The sequence below is a fragment of the Cryptomeria japonica genome, chromosome 6, assembly GCF_030272615.1.
Source record: "Cryptomeria japonica chromosome 6, Sugi_1.0, whole genome shotgun sequence".
NCBI classification, from domain to species: Eukaryota; Viridiplantae; Streptophyta; class Pinopsida; order Cupressales; family Cupressaceae; genus Cryptomeria; species Cryptomeria japonica.
In genome coordinates this window covers 204,714,959-204,728,289 of record NC_081410.1, presented here as the reverse complement: position 1 = coordinate 204,728,289, position 13,331 = coordinate 204,714,959, and the positions used below count along the sequence as shown (strand labels likewise).

Sequence of the window (13,331 nt, the reverse complement as noted above, 5' to 3'; positions counted from 1 at the left end):
TAGTAATTGTTTTCTACATGTTCCAATTAAATTTTATATTCAATCTAATTGTAGATTATTTTATTTTTCTATATTGACTATAATAATAGTTCATTCAAAAATGAATTAAGTATAATTTCATTCTTTTTTTAACAAAAGAGACAAAAATTTATTAAATACAAAAGAGAGTTACATAGCAAGAAAAGTCAATAGACTCACAAAGAACAAACAATTAGACATATGAAAGAATTCCAAAGATAAATTACTCCTATCGACAACTCAGAAGGATGGAAATTACAACAATACAACTAGATATACAACATATTTGGAAGCATTTTACTTATGGTGCAACAGGAACAATACAACTAGATATAAAACAACATATTTGGAAGCATTTTACTTATGGTGCAACAGGAACAATACAACTAGATATAAAACATACTTCACTCCAGGCTTGTCACTCTTCCTACTGACTGGTAATGGGTTTCATGCATGCTGATTTTAGCTATGGAACAATCTTAGATAACTTCAATTTTTCAATCCATGATAGGAAAGAAGATTCTGTATTACGAAACCCAAAGAAACCATGCTCCTTACTTTTGTTCATGCTAACGGGATTCAGAAATGGACAATTTAGCCCAAAGTCTACAGTCCACCAATTCGCAACTTCATCAATTTTGGTGGAGCGTAAATTATTTTCTTTCACAATTGCCTCCCAGACAGGTCCTTTGTCTTTCATTGCTTCAGCCAGACTAAATCCTTCACCTTCATATGGTAACATTTCCAGCTCAAATTTCTCAGCAATAAGTTTCCATAGCTTTTTCCATTTAACAACATCACCATTAGAACAATTGAAGGCTTGGTTCTTGGCGCAAGGTTCCACAGCAGCCCATATTTCTTGCTCTGCAATCAGTTCAGCATCAGATACCTCCACAAGTTGCTCCCAAGTGATCCCATTGCCCGGGTATTTAAAAGAAAGCCCCTCATATTTGCAAATGGAAGCATACACACACAGAGTACAAATGATGTTCACCAAGCTATAAGGAGAGAAGCCAAATATGAATGAAGTGCGGTGAATGGACCAAGTTAAACCCTTTTTCTTCTTGGCAGCATCAAATAGTATATCTTCAAGTGTGTAATAGAAATTAGGTCCAGGTATCCTTGGAAGCTTTTCATGAAAGGGTGGCTCATGGGGCTGAATATTTTCAAATGGACCTAGGTATTGTTTCCAACCAGTCTGAAGGCAGACGTGCTCAAGATTTTGGGCATTAGGCAATAGTGCATCTAAGACATTATTGAACATTCTTCCATTGTCTTCACAGTTCTGAACCTCTGTCTCTCTATTAACCCAACAAACCCAAAATAGATGAGTTACATCCTTCAAAGCAGTAATCTTTTCTAAAGTTTCTCCTCTGTTTAACACATCACATTGGATGTATTCAACTGGAGTCTCTGGAGACCAATCAGGCTTAGTCCTCCTGGCAACACCATAAACTTTCCAGGGTCCACCAGGAGTGTCAGACAAAGGCAAGATTTCAGTCAAGCTGTTGCCCACAATTCCAGTGGCTCCTATGATCAGGGCTACTCTTTGCTTATCGAATTTTATTGCCGAGTCTTCAACATTTTGCTGGACTCTCCCCTGCATGAAAATAAAAAGTCGCATGCACAACATTTAGGCATTTTGGAAGACTGTAAGGGCTGTTTTGGATAAGAAGTGAACATTTGTGTAAGATTGTTATAATATATATTTAATTTGTACATAATTATTTTGGAAATAAGATATTTCTAAGACAATTTTGAATGAATAATTGTAAAAGACAAAAACTTGACAAGAAGGTCGACCATCAAATTTAAGCCTTTAATATTGGTTGGCTTCACAGCTGCAAGTGCATATCCATTTGCCTAAGAGCTTGGGCTGTTCTTACTAATTGTAGAAATCAGAACAGAGTTATATTGTTTTTTCCTACAGGATAGACAATTTAATCTACAATTTATTTTCTTGAGATCTTGAGAAGTCCATACTTTTGATAGAGATTCTATTTCAAGGTGATTGGCTCATCGCCAGAGACCTTCACATGACCCTGCTGTAAAACTTCTCCAAATCTTAGATTTGAGCTTGGGCAATTCTGGCATAGCTTAGTGCTGGAGTCCAAAGCCTCACTAACCTCAAACTATGGACAAAAACTAATTTTTTAACTGATGAATTTATTAAGGATCTGCTTGAAGCTATCTGTAGCCCTTTGCAACTGAACTTTTTATCATTCCTGCCACTTAGATATCAGTTAATAAGAGACTACCATTAAGGAGTTGAGTTCCATTGCATCAACAAAGTAATGATTGGGATCCATAGTTACATTGCTGCATTCACCTATCTCACAGTTTAACTCTCAATCTGTACTAACAAACCCATATTATAATATACATTGGCAACTATAATACTTACTGCTCTAGAACCAAGAGAGCCTGTCCACCATGAGTACCAAGTCCAACTCATTGTGAGCCCTAGCTATCCAACAAAAAAAGAGCTCAAAACCTGCAATAACCCATTATCTAAGACTTTTGATATGGGAAAAAGGAACAGTACCTACATGAGAGATGGAGACATACTGGGTAGAAAATCTATATTTTCTTTCACTATTTTATCAAAATCAAAAGAAATTGCAAACAGCAAGATTCATTACAGGAAAGAAAATAACTGTTTCTTTCTCTGTTTGCAGAAAAAGTGAATGAAAAAAAACCAAAAATACATTCTTTGCCCGATTTAAATATGTAGAGATATCATAAAATCTTACCTCGAAATGAAACGTATAGAGCTAGGAGAATCAAGAATGGCAGTCTTGTAACGGTTTTTAGAATGGTGTCGAAACCTGTGGATCTGGATAAAATGATAGGTAGTTATAAGTCTGAAGAAAACACAATTAGCCAATAGGCTATCCCCTGTGGGGTACACCTCCACCGGAATTGTCTTACACCGGAATTTTTTGTTGGAATAAATTTTAGTTGCATTATCAGGAAATGCAACTATAAAATTTGTGTCTTGTTTTCTGTGCATTATCAGGAAATGAGTATCCCCACCTCTGTCATCGGAATGATTACCAATAGTTGCAGGGAAAATGGGAGGAATGTCCGGGCTACGACACCATTAAAGTTAGATGCACTGACAAACGATAAATGCTACGACACCATTAAATTTAAATGCATTGACAAATGAGACCATTGAAAAGGAGTGATCCCTCATTTCATTCATCATATTTCAATGCATTGACAAACGACACCATTGAAAAGGAGTGATCCCTCATTTCATTCATCATATTTCATTCATTACTTCTGGACAAAATTCTATTCCAATTTTCCAAGTTGTTCACTCAGATAGCTCAGTTTCTTCTTTTGATTCTTTCCAACTAATGAAAAATTCAAAGATAAATGTGCTCTCAAATATCTTCTATAGTCTACAATTTTTTCTTTTGATTCTTTTCCTTTGCAATATGACTAGTTTTTGGGGGGTTAGATTAATAGCATAACATTGATTTTGTATTTTGAACTCAGTATATTAAAGTAATTACATATACAAAATAAATGATAAATTATCACTTCAAAATAGTTGATTAATTACCCACATGCCATTCTCAATCGTGAAGCAATTTTTTTTTATCTTTTTGACTTATGCATGCACATTCTAGAGTGATATAAATCAAATAAATCAAATATCATACGAATTAGGAGAATTGATCTCAAATTTCCATCTTCGTTTTGAAAAGTAAATAATTCTAACTCTTTTTTTTCTATTCCATCGTATAAGGATTTTATAGTTATATGTTGTACAAATGTTGTGTGAACATTGAGCAATCACATTCCATCACAACTTAACTAGATTATATCTTTAAGTATTTATGTGAGCTTTTCTTGGATTTAGATTATCACTTTTTATTTTTTTTAACTTTTTGGTACATCAAGTGGGACCCACATTCTAAATATATTAATTTTTAGTGTTTTAAAAAGATTTCTTGCAAGTTTAGATTTAATATCTCTAAAATTCATTTAGCACTTTGATAACGGTTGTAATGGAGGGAATTGAGTATGTATATACATACATACATACATACATACATACTCAATTCCCTTCATTACAACCGTTATCAAAGTGCAATATAATTAATTGACTCAAATATGCATGTGCAAAGAAATCCCAGCAAACACCCTTAAACATATATATTAACTATTTGAAATTTAGAATCTAATAAATTATCTCCATGAAGAGAATAAAAATATAATTTAAATATAAGATACATATTGATTAATTAAATTAAAAGATAAAAATATAAAAGAAATATAAGAACTTACCTCAACGATGCCTTGGAAAATTATATTTCTTTGATGACAGATTTGTCTACTGAAGAATCGATGATCCAAAGATTCGAACAATGGGCTAAGGAGCATGGGCCAATCCTCATGAATGAGTGGTATGACATCGTCCCAAATAAAACCATAAACTGAAGTTAGCACATAACGAAATACCATCAAATCATCATAACAAATATGAATCTCACATATAACATAAGCATATTTAGATCATCAAATATGGATTCATCATCATGATAGTCCATAAATGTCATCATCCATATAAAACCATAATGTCAACTATAAACATGATATGTCTAACACCGATAATAAGATATGCAAATTATTTATAATGATAAAGAGGAAGCAATTGCAAATATAATAGTATCAATGGTGGTGATTTGTACCCAACTTTTGCTCATAATTTCTTTTTAATAATTAGCACATTGTAAGATATACTGCTATGTCCAAATTAGTGGTATGTTGGTAGTGTAGAGAAGGTCTTCATTATTAAAGAAAGTTATCCCACAAGATTCCCAAAATTGAATTCTCATATTTAGTTCAGAATGACAATTTGATTCAACAACCTCATTATACTTTAATTATTGAATTAATATTTTAATTATATTAAATAAAATTATTCAATTTCATTAAATTCATTAATGGTTCATCTATACCTCTATAAATTTAACTATATTCAAATTGTAAATAAATTTAATTTAATCAATAATAATAATATAATAAATATTAATAATATAATTGAATGAATATCATAAATATTTAGTATCAACATATGCACCATTAGATGTTTGCCTTTTGGAGAATTAAATTAGGACTAAATTATGATTAGATTTAAATTACAATTAGTGTTTGAAAAACATTAGGGTTAATATATGTTTGGGTTAAGGTTAGGGATAACTTATGGTTAGGGTTTAGGATTGAAGGTAGGTTAGTATTATTAATAACATTATACTATTAAGATATATAAAAAATATGACCTGCTAATGGGCTTTCCTGGGTTGATCCAATAAAGGAAGAAAGGTCTTGTAGTACCCCTCCTCGATCAAACTCTTTTTGTACTTATGTTTGACTCTAGTTGACTGTTTAGTGGGACATTATTGTTAGATATGATTCACGCTTTATGAGATGTTATTTCATGCTTTATCTGGATTTGTGGTGTATGCTTTCATGCAGTATTTCAGTACTTATGATTAATGTTATGTTTATGGATTATTGTCATGGACTGACACTTTTACCTTATATGTGTGATGTGTTATTTATATGTTGCGTGTTTTCAAGTGTATGGGATGTGAGGGGATGATTTTCCTTCACTCACTTCGGTGAGACAGGGAACACCACAATTCTCCTTCATTGGTGTGCGAGTCATTTCTGTTCATATATTTTTCTGTATGCGTGTGTGGTTCGTTGATGCAGGGCATTGCAGGTACACATACCAAGTAGGTACGGGGTATCGACTCCACCTGGTCTCACAGGTATGAGCGTGCCTTATTTGTCCGATGGGAGTGGAGGAGATAGTTGTTGGACCCTAAGTTGACCCACAGTTACAGTCGTGTGAGTGTTGTCAGTCAGACGTGTTTCCGTTTGATCGGTATGCGAGTATGAGTATTTTAGTACTTTTATTTTGGGAGTTGTCGTATGATCATTCCTCGTTTTGTGTGGTTCCATTTATTTAAATAGTTATTTAATTGAGTGATGCTTTTTTTGTGTTGGCATAATTAGTTGATTATTATTCTCTTGAGTTTATTGATTTAATTAAATAAATGAGGTTGTAGAATTAAATGGTTAAATTGAATTATTTTATTGTGTTAAAGTATTATTATATTGGAAAAGAAATAAGTAATTGCCTTTCCATTTAAATTTTAAATGCTTATTTTGAAAGAAAGTATCATGAAAAATAGAAATGAAATAAATAAAGGCATTTCCCTTTTTACCTTTTTAATTAACTTTTGAATTTTATATTGTTGAAAAGAATTGTTTATGGAAAAAAGTAAAATCTAATTTCCTTTACTTTTTAAATAGATTTATTCTGATTGGTTGGGAAAAAAATTTAACCTAAAAGTTTAGGTTGAAATATATTTTTCCCATCTATTCCTATAAGTTCACGGGAAGAGGGAGACAAATTTTTGAATGTAAAAATTTGGAAAACCATTTTGGAAGAGGAACTTGGAGTTCGGTTTGGTTTGCAAGATTGGGATTATTCCACAAATTCGCTTCCTGGATTGCTTTGAAGGTTGGATAATCTTCTTCTTGTTTACAATTAAATTTTGAATGTTTGAGTTTTCTTCCCGTGTGTATAAAAATTGTAAAATCTTTTTGTAGATTCTTGTTGAATGTTGGGTTGAAAGAAAGAGAGGCTGTTATTGATGAGTTGTTGAATTCAAATCAAATGTGTGCATGTTGAAAGGAAATGGTTCAATTTTCTATTTGTTGTTTGTTTTTGATTAAGTAAAACCAGGTTTTAAGGGACCCGAAACCCACTTACATAATCAAAAGATAGGCATGAAAGAGACAAGAGAAAACATAACATATAAGGAAAAGATGCAAAAGACCAGCAAAAAAAAATAGCTAAGGAAAAAGACAACAAAAAGACAACAAGAGATTGGCCGACAAAGAACAAAATTACATCTCAGATAAACACTTTTATAGATTCTTCTGTGTTCTTAACTAGCATCATCATAGCCTTAGCAGCTTCTCTCAGGTCTTTGTTATCCTGCTTCTGATGGACGTCTTTAGTCTGTATCTTGAACTCGTCAGTAGTCTACCTTGTTCTTCGTTTGGAAGATTGAGGAGTAGGGCTGGTGGTCAGCATATCAATGATCACCATCTCTTTGTTCTGCTGGTTCCTCTCCAGACAATCAACATGGGCATTCATATTTTGAGATGAAACCTTCAAAACCTCCAAGCTATGATTCATAAATTTCTTAAGGGCTTTCTTAGTTTTAGTAATCCAGTTGATAATAATTTCATTATCAACTTCTCCCTATCTTTGATGGTTTTGATCACATCTTCTAGATGCTTCAAGTCTCCCTTAATGATTTCTTTTTTCGGCCAATCCTGCATCTCTTTTTCATCATTTGCCTCACTTGTATCCAACTCAACATCCTTATTCCCTGTATTGGTTTCCTTAATCAAATTCTGAAGATTATAATCCAAATCACACTGCTTATTCTGAATACTGGAAATATTTTTAATTACCCATTTCTGGAAATTGAAAAATTCCAAAGTACTATTTCTGCCAGTGTTCAAAATGGAGTCCACCATTTCCATACCCTGCATAGAGCTCACAAACCTAGGGTTAGCTTCCTCTGTTGTTTGCTGAGCTTCATTCCTACTCTCGGAGATTTCAACATATTCTTTCTACACATTCTCCTCCTCGTCCGCGACCTCTTTCTTCTCACTCTCCGCTTCATCCTCAACCGCCTTCCCCTGTTCCTTCTCTGAACCTGCATTCACGTATGTGTTCTCTTTGTCATCACCACCAATCCTCCCTTTCTTATGAGGAGGAGTTTTAGACAAATCATCGTTAGACTCAGAAGCTTCATAACTTTCTGAAATGTGGGCATTTGCCACTAGAGGATCTTCCTTAATAACCCTAACTTTTTTCTTCAAATGCTCATAAATGAGCAGAATGAGACCTTGGTGAGCTATGGGATAGGATTTGGGTTTTTTTGCATGGTTGGCCAAGCTCTCATTTAGGGAAGAGGTTAAATAGAATGGCAGAGAGATCTTTAAGTCATGGCGGAAATGGTTTAAAATAGCAATATAAACCTTTGTAAACCTATCATCAACATTCAAGTATTACATTAAAACCCTTAACATCTTTCTCCAAAAGGTCTTTACCTGTTGAGGGAGGTAGTAAGATACATTGTCCTTCTTGGTGAGCCGAACCCTCTCTTCATCACTTTTAGGGAAGTTCTTAATGGCTTCCACCGCAAACTTTCAATCTCTTTAGAATTTGGTTCCTTCCTTCTGTAAGCTTGTGACCTCTGCCATCAAATCTTCATCCAACTTCCAAGTTTTCCCGAACAGAGTAATTTGGTTATTGCTCCATCCCTTAACGAAACCTTGAGACACCGACTTTTTACTACCATGCAGTTTTTCCATGTAGTCTGTGAAACCATGTCTGTGCAGCGTCCGCTAGACTTTTCGTTCGCTTTTCCAATTGTCGCAGCTAGAGGCCTCATTTCGGTTGAGATTGCCACCCATGTTGTAGCCCAGGTCCAAGCCTTCAACAAAGCCTGAATACTGAAAAACAAGAGTTAAGCTCAAACTCTGAAACAAGATACTGAACTCGAATAACAAGGTAATTTCCTTTATTTTGGAAAGATCTTTAATCACATTCACAATGACCCAATACTTATTATGATTAGCCCCATCACACTTGTTATCATAATTACAACGCCTAAAAGTTATGATCAAGTAACAATTCACATAACTCCAATATCTATCATTGATATCCGGATCCAGTAGAGTAATGATAAACTTAACTTGTACCATGGATTCGATCAAGTACCTTTATTTAATTGAATTAAGAAATAAAAGCGGTTGACTTGTAGAATATATGGTGTTTTATACTCGATTATCAATATATTTTGCTATAAAAATTAAAATGTCAGTCCACAATGGTCCTCTTAATGGTGTCCTATTCAGAAAAGTAAATATATTTTATATATTTGAATTACATAGTTTACAAGTAATTAATAATGCATGAGTAGATATTTGTGGAAAATGAGAGGAATTTCTAGCCTACGCTAGTGAAGCTAATTACTCTCTTTGCACGCAAAAGAAAATTTCAGCAATAGACAGGGAAAATGGGAGGAACATCCAGGCTACGACACCATTAAAGTTAGATGCACTGACAAACGACAAATGCTACGACACCATTGAATTTAAATGCATTGACAAATGATACCATTGAAAAGGAGTGATCCCTCATTTCATTCATCATATTTCAATGCATTGACAAATGACACCATTGAAAAGGAGTGATCCCTCATTTCATTCATCATATTTCAATGCATTGACAAATGACACCATTGAAAAGGAGTGATCCCTCATTCCATTCATCATATTTCAATGCATTGACAAATGACACCATTGAAAAGGAGTGATCCCTCAGTTCATTTATCATATTTCATTCATTGCTTCTGGACAAAATTCTATTCCAATTTTCCAAGTTGTTCACTCAGATAGCTCAGTTTCTTCTTTTGATTCTTTCCAACTAATGAAAAATTCAAAGATAAATGTGCTCTCAAATATCTTCTATAGTCTACAATTTTTTCTTTTGATTCTTTTCCCATTGCAATATGACTAGTTTTTTGAGGGTTAGATTAATAGCATAACATTGATTTTGTATTTTGAACTCAATATATTAAAGTAATTGTCAAGCCAAGTCTTTCACTTTTATATTATAAAAAAATTTAAATATAAGAATATGTAGTGTTTTTAAATTCTACATATGGGTGGGCATTTTTTCTTAGTTTTCTCATTAATTTTATGTTATTATATATGTAGAATTATTAAATTATATAATTGATTTATGTTGATTAAAGATTTAGTAATATATTTATTTATCTTTTAATTAAATATTGATATATTTAGAGTTTTCTTTCCAACACTTCATCAAATTATACAAGTTCTTTCAATATTAGTGTTCTTAAAGACAATGGAAATTGTAGATGGTAGTTATTGTGTGCTAATTAAAAGCTAAATATGAATCATTTATATTTAGAAAAGATAAGGCAAGACATTCACACATACATACACATGTTGATAGAAAATGTTTAATTGTTAACTCAAATAATAAGAATTGCATTTACACAGTATCATAACATTAGAAGATTAATTTTGAAGGTTTAGGACACAAAAATTAAATTATTGTGATTAGTCTATTGATTTCGATTTTTTGGTTGTATAATGTCCATGTTTGTGAGGGAACTAATAATTGATGGGTATATAATTATTTTAGTATAAATAGAGTAAGAGGTATATATATTTTTTGAAAAAATAAGTAGTTGGAGTGAAGTACATATATAAACACAAATTTTACATTAAAATAACATTTCGATGGAACAATATATACTAAAAAGAAGCATCAATAGAAATTTTTACATTGATTGAGTCATATATAAATGATGGGTAGTATTATATTTCACACATAGAAATTGGTACAATTTTTTACTCTTTGTACATCTCCTTTAGCTATGTTATCCTTCAGCTATGCAATAACAACTATATAAATTTTATGATTCTACTTAAGAGTTGACATATAATTTGATCTTTATCTCTTCTCATCTTGCCCACATTAAATATAATTAGTTAGGTTTTACATACATAGAAATGATCTAGATCACTTCAAGATGCAAAAATAAACCCTAAAATTTGAAATTTAATTTTGGACCAGTTTTTCTTCATCCTAGCTATTGTGTATCAACTTGATGTATAGAACATTTTTATAATGTTAATATTTGTGAAGTTATGTGTGAAATATAATGTAAATTGAGATACAAATTATGATTATGTCAAGGTGTAGACAACTAAATTATACTAGACTTGTTTTGATAATTCTACATATCAAGTTCATCCCATTTAATTCCTTTTAACATTACCGCATGCATTAATTTTTTTACTAATTAAGTGGGCTATGTCATCAAGTATACTAGCTAATTAAATATTATCAACTAGTTATTTAATTTTTAAAAATTAATTAATTTATTAATGTCTTCGAATGTGTAGTGTCATGGTTAAAATTTTTTGTTGGTTAAGCGACCAATAAGGTTCAAACCCCTACTAGGCCATTGTGCTCACGGGTTTGAATAAGTGAAGTGTGGGGATGAGGTCCCCTATTTGTGGCCTCATCGGTTCATAACTATGGTAAAAATATGTTTCATGTGAAACCGGGGAGCATGTCATGCCAACGTCACCCATCACATTAAATTTTTTACCAAGAATTAGGAAAAAATAAATTATTAATCAATTACTTCTCATTTTCATCTACTAACACCACTCCACAATTAAATAATAATTTATTATTAGTTAATCAAACTCCAATCGCATACATACATAATTAATTACATATACAAAATAAATGATAAATTATCATTTCAAAATAGTTGATTAATTACCCACATGGCATTCTCAATCGTGAAGCAAATTTTTTTATCTTTTTGACTTATGCATGCACATTCTAGAGTGATAAATCAAATATCATACAAATTAGGAGAATTGATCTCAAATTTCCATCTTCGTTTTGAAAAGTAAATAATTCTAACTCTTTTTTTTCTATTCCATCGTATAAGGATTTTATAGTTATATGTTGTACAAATGTTGTGTGAACATTGAGCAATCACATTCCATCACAACTTAACTAGATTATATCTTTAAGTATTTATGTGAGCTTTTCTTGGATTTAGATTATCATTTTTTATTTTTTTAACTTTTAGTTTCATTTTAATTCTTTAGGAGATACATTTTGGTACATCAAGTGAGACCCACATTCTAAATATATTAATTTTTAGTGTTTTAAAAAGATTTCTTGCAAGTTTAGATTTAATATCTCTAAAATTCATTTAGCACTTTGATAACGGTTGTAATGGAGGGAATTGGGTATGTATGTATGCATGTATGTATTTATACATACATACATGCATACATACATACCCAATTCCCTCCATTACAACCGTTATCAAAGTGCAATATAATTAATTGACTCAAATATGCATGTGCAAAGAAATCCCAACAAACACCCTTAAACATATATATTAACTATTTGAAATTTAGAATCTAATAAATTATCTCTATGAAGAGAATAAATATATAATTTAAAAATAAGATACATATTGATTAATTAAATTAAAAGATAAAAATATATAAGAAATATAAGAACTTACCTGAACGATGCCTTGGAAAATTATATTTCTTTGACGACAGATTTGTCTACTGAAGAACCAATGATCCAAAGATTCAAACAATGGGCTAAGGAGCATGAGCCAATCCTCATGAATGAGTGGTATGACATCGTCCCAAATAAAACCATAAACTGAAGTTAGCACATAACGAAATACCATCAATTCATCATAAAAAATATGAATCTCACATATAACATAGGCATATTTAGATAATCAAATATGGATTCATCATCATGATAGTCCATAAATGTCATCATCCATATAAAACCATAATGTCAACTATAAACATGATATGTCTAACACCAATAATATGATATCCAAATTATTTATAATGATAAAGAGGAAGCAATTGCAAATATAACAGTATCAATGGTGGTGATTTGTACCCAACTTTTGCTCATAATTTCTTTTTAATAATTAGCACATTGTAAGATATACTGTTATGGCAAAATTAGTGGTATGTTGGTAGTGTAGAGAAGGTCTTCATTATTAAAGAAAGTTATTCCACAAGATTCCCAAAATTGAATTCTAATATTTAGTTCACAATGACAACTTGATACAACAATCTCATTATACTTTAATTATTGAATTAATATTTTAATTATAGTAAATAAAATTATTCAATTTCATTAAATTCATTAATGGTTCATCTATACCTCTATAAATTTAACTATATTCAAATTTTAAATAAATTTAATTTAATCAATAATAATAATATAATAAATATTAATAATATAATTTAATGAATATCATAAATATTTAGTATCAACATATGCAAATTTTATTATAACAATAATATATTTTGTTTTGAAAACATATTGTATTTCGAAAACAACACATTTTTTTAATTAGCACATTCTAGCATATATTGTATATATTGCTATCGGCTAAACCATTGCACCTCCTTTTTGGTGCAAGTGCTAGTTTAGCATATCCAGGAAGAAGGGATGTGCAATAATGTAGCATATTTATGGAGGGGGAGTTTCTAAAAATTTTAAATGGAGATTTTTAGCAACAATTAATGTAAAATAAAGTTAAAGTATTGATTGAAAATTTGAGAATTAAAACGACCTAGTCTTCTAATAG

The 13,331-nt window shown here is 31.4% G+C and overlaps 1 protein-coding gene across 1 annotated transcript in view; it reads right to left on the bottom strand.

Moving 5' to 3' along the window:
* Nucleotides 1-292: 292 nt before the first annotated feature.
* The window catches only part of LOC131069813 (uncharacterized), a 28,714-nt gene continuing 15,675 nt past the window's right edge, over nt 293-13,331 (bottom strand). Inside the window, exons 6-11 of the mRNA XM_059222010.1 lie at nt 8,427-8,583; nt 7,702-7,941; nt 7,422-7,608; nt 2,646-2,686; nt 2,423-2,485; nt 293-1,618 (exon numbers count right to left, since the gene is read on the bottom strand). Of these exons, the coding sequence (XP_059077993.1) occupies nt 485-1,618; nt 2,423-2,485; nt 2,646-2,686; nt 7,422-7,608; nt 7,702-7,941; nt 8,427-8,583 (1,822 nt within the window). The 3' untranslated portion in view covers nt 293-484. The remainder of the gene's footprint in view (nt 1,619-2,422; nt 2,486-2,645; nt 2,687-7,421; nt 7,609-7,701; nt 7,942-8,426; nt 8,584-13,331) is intronic.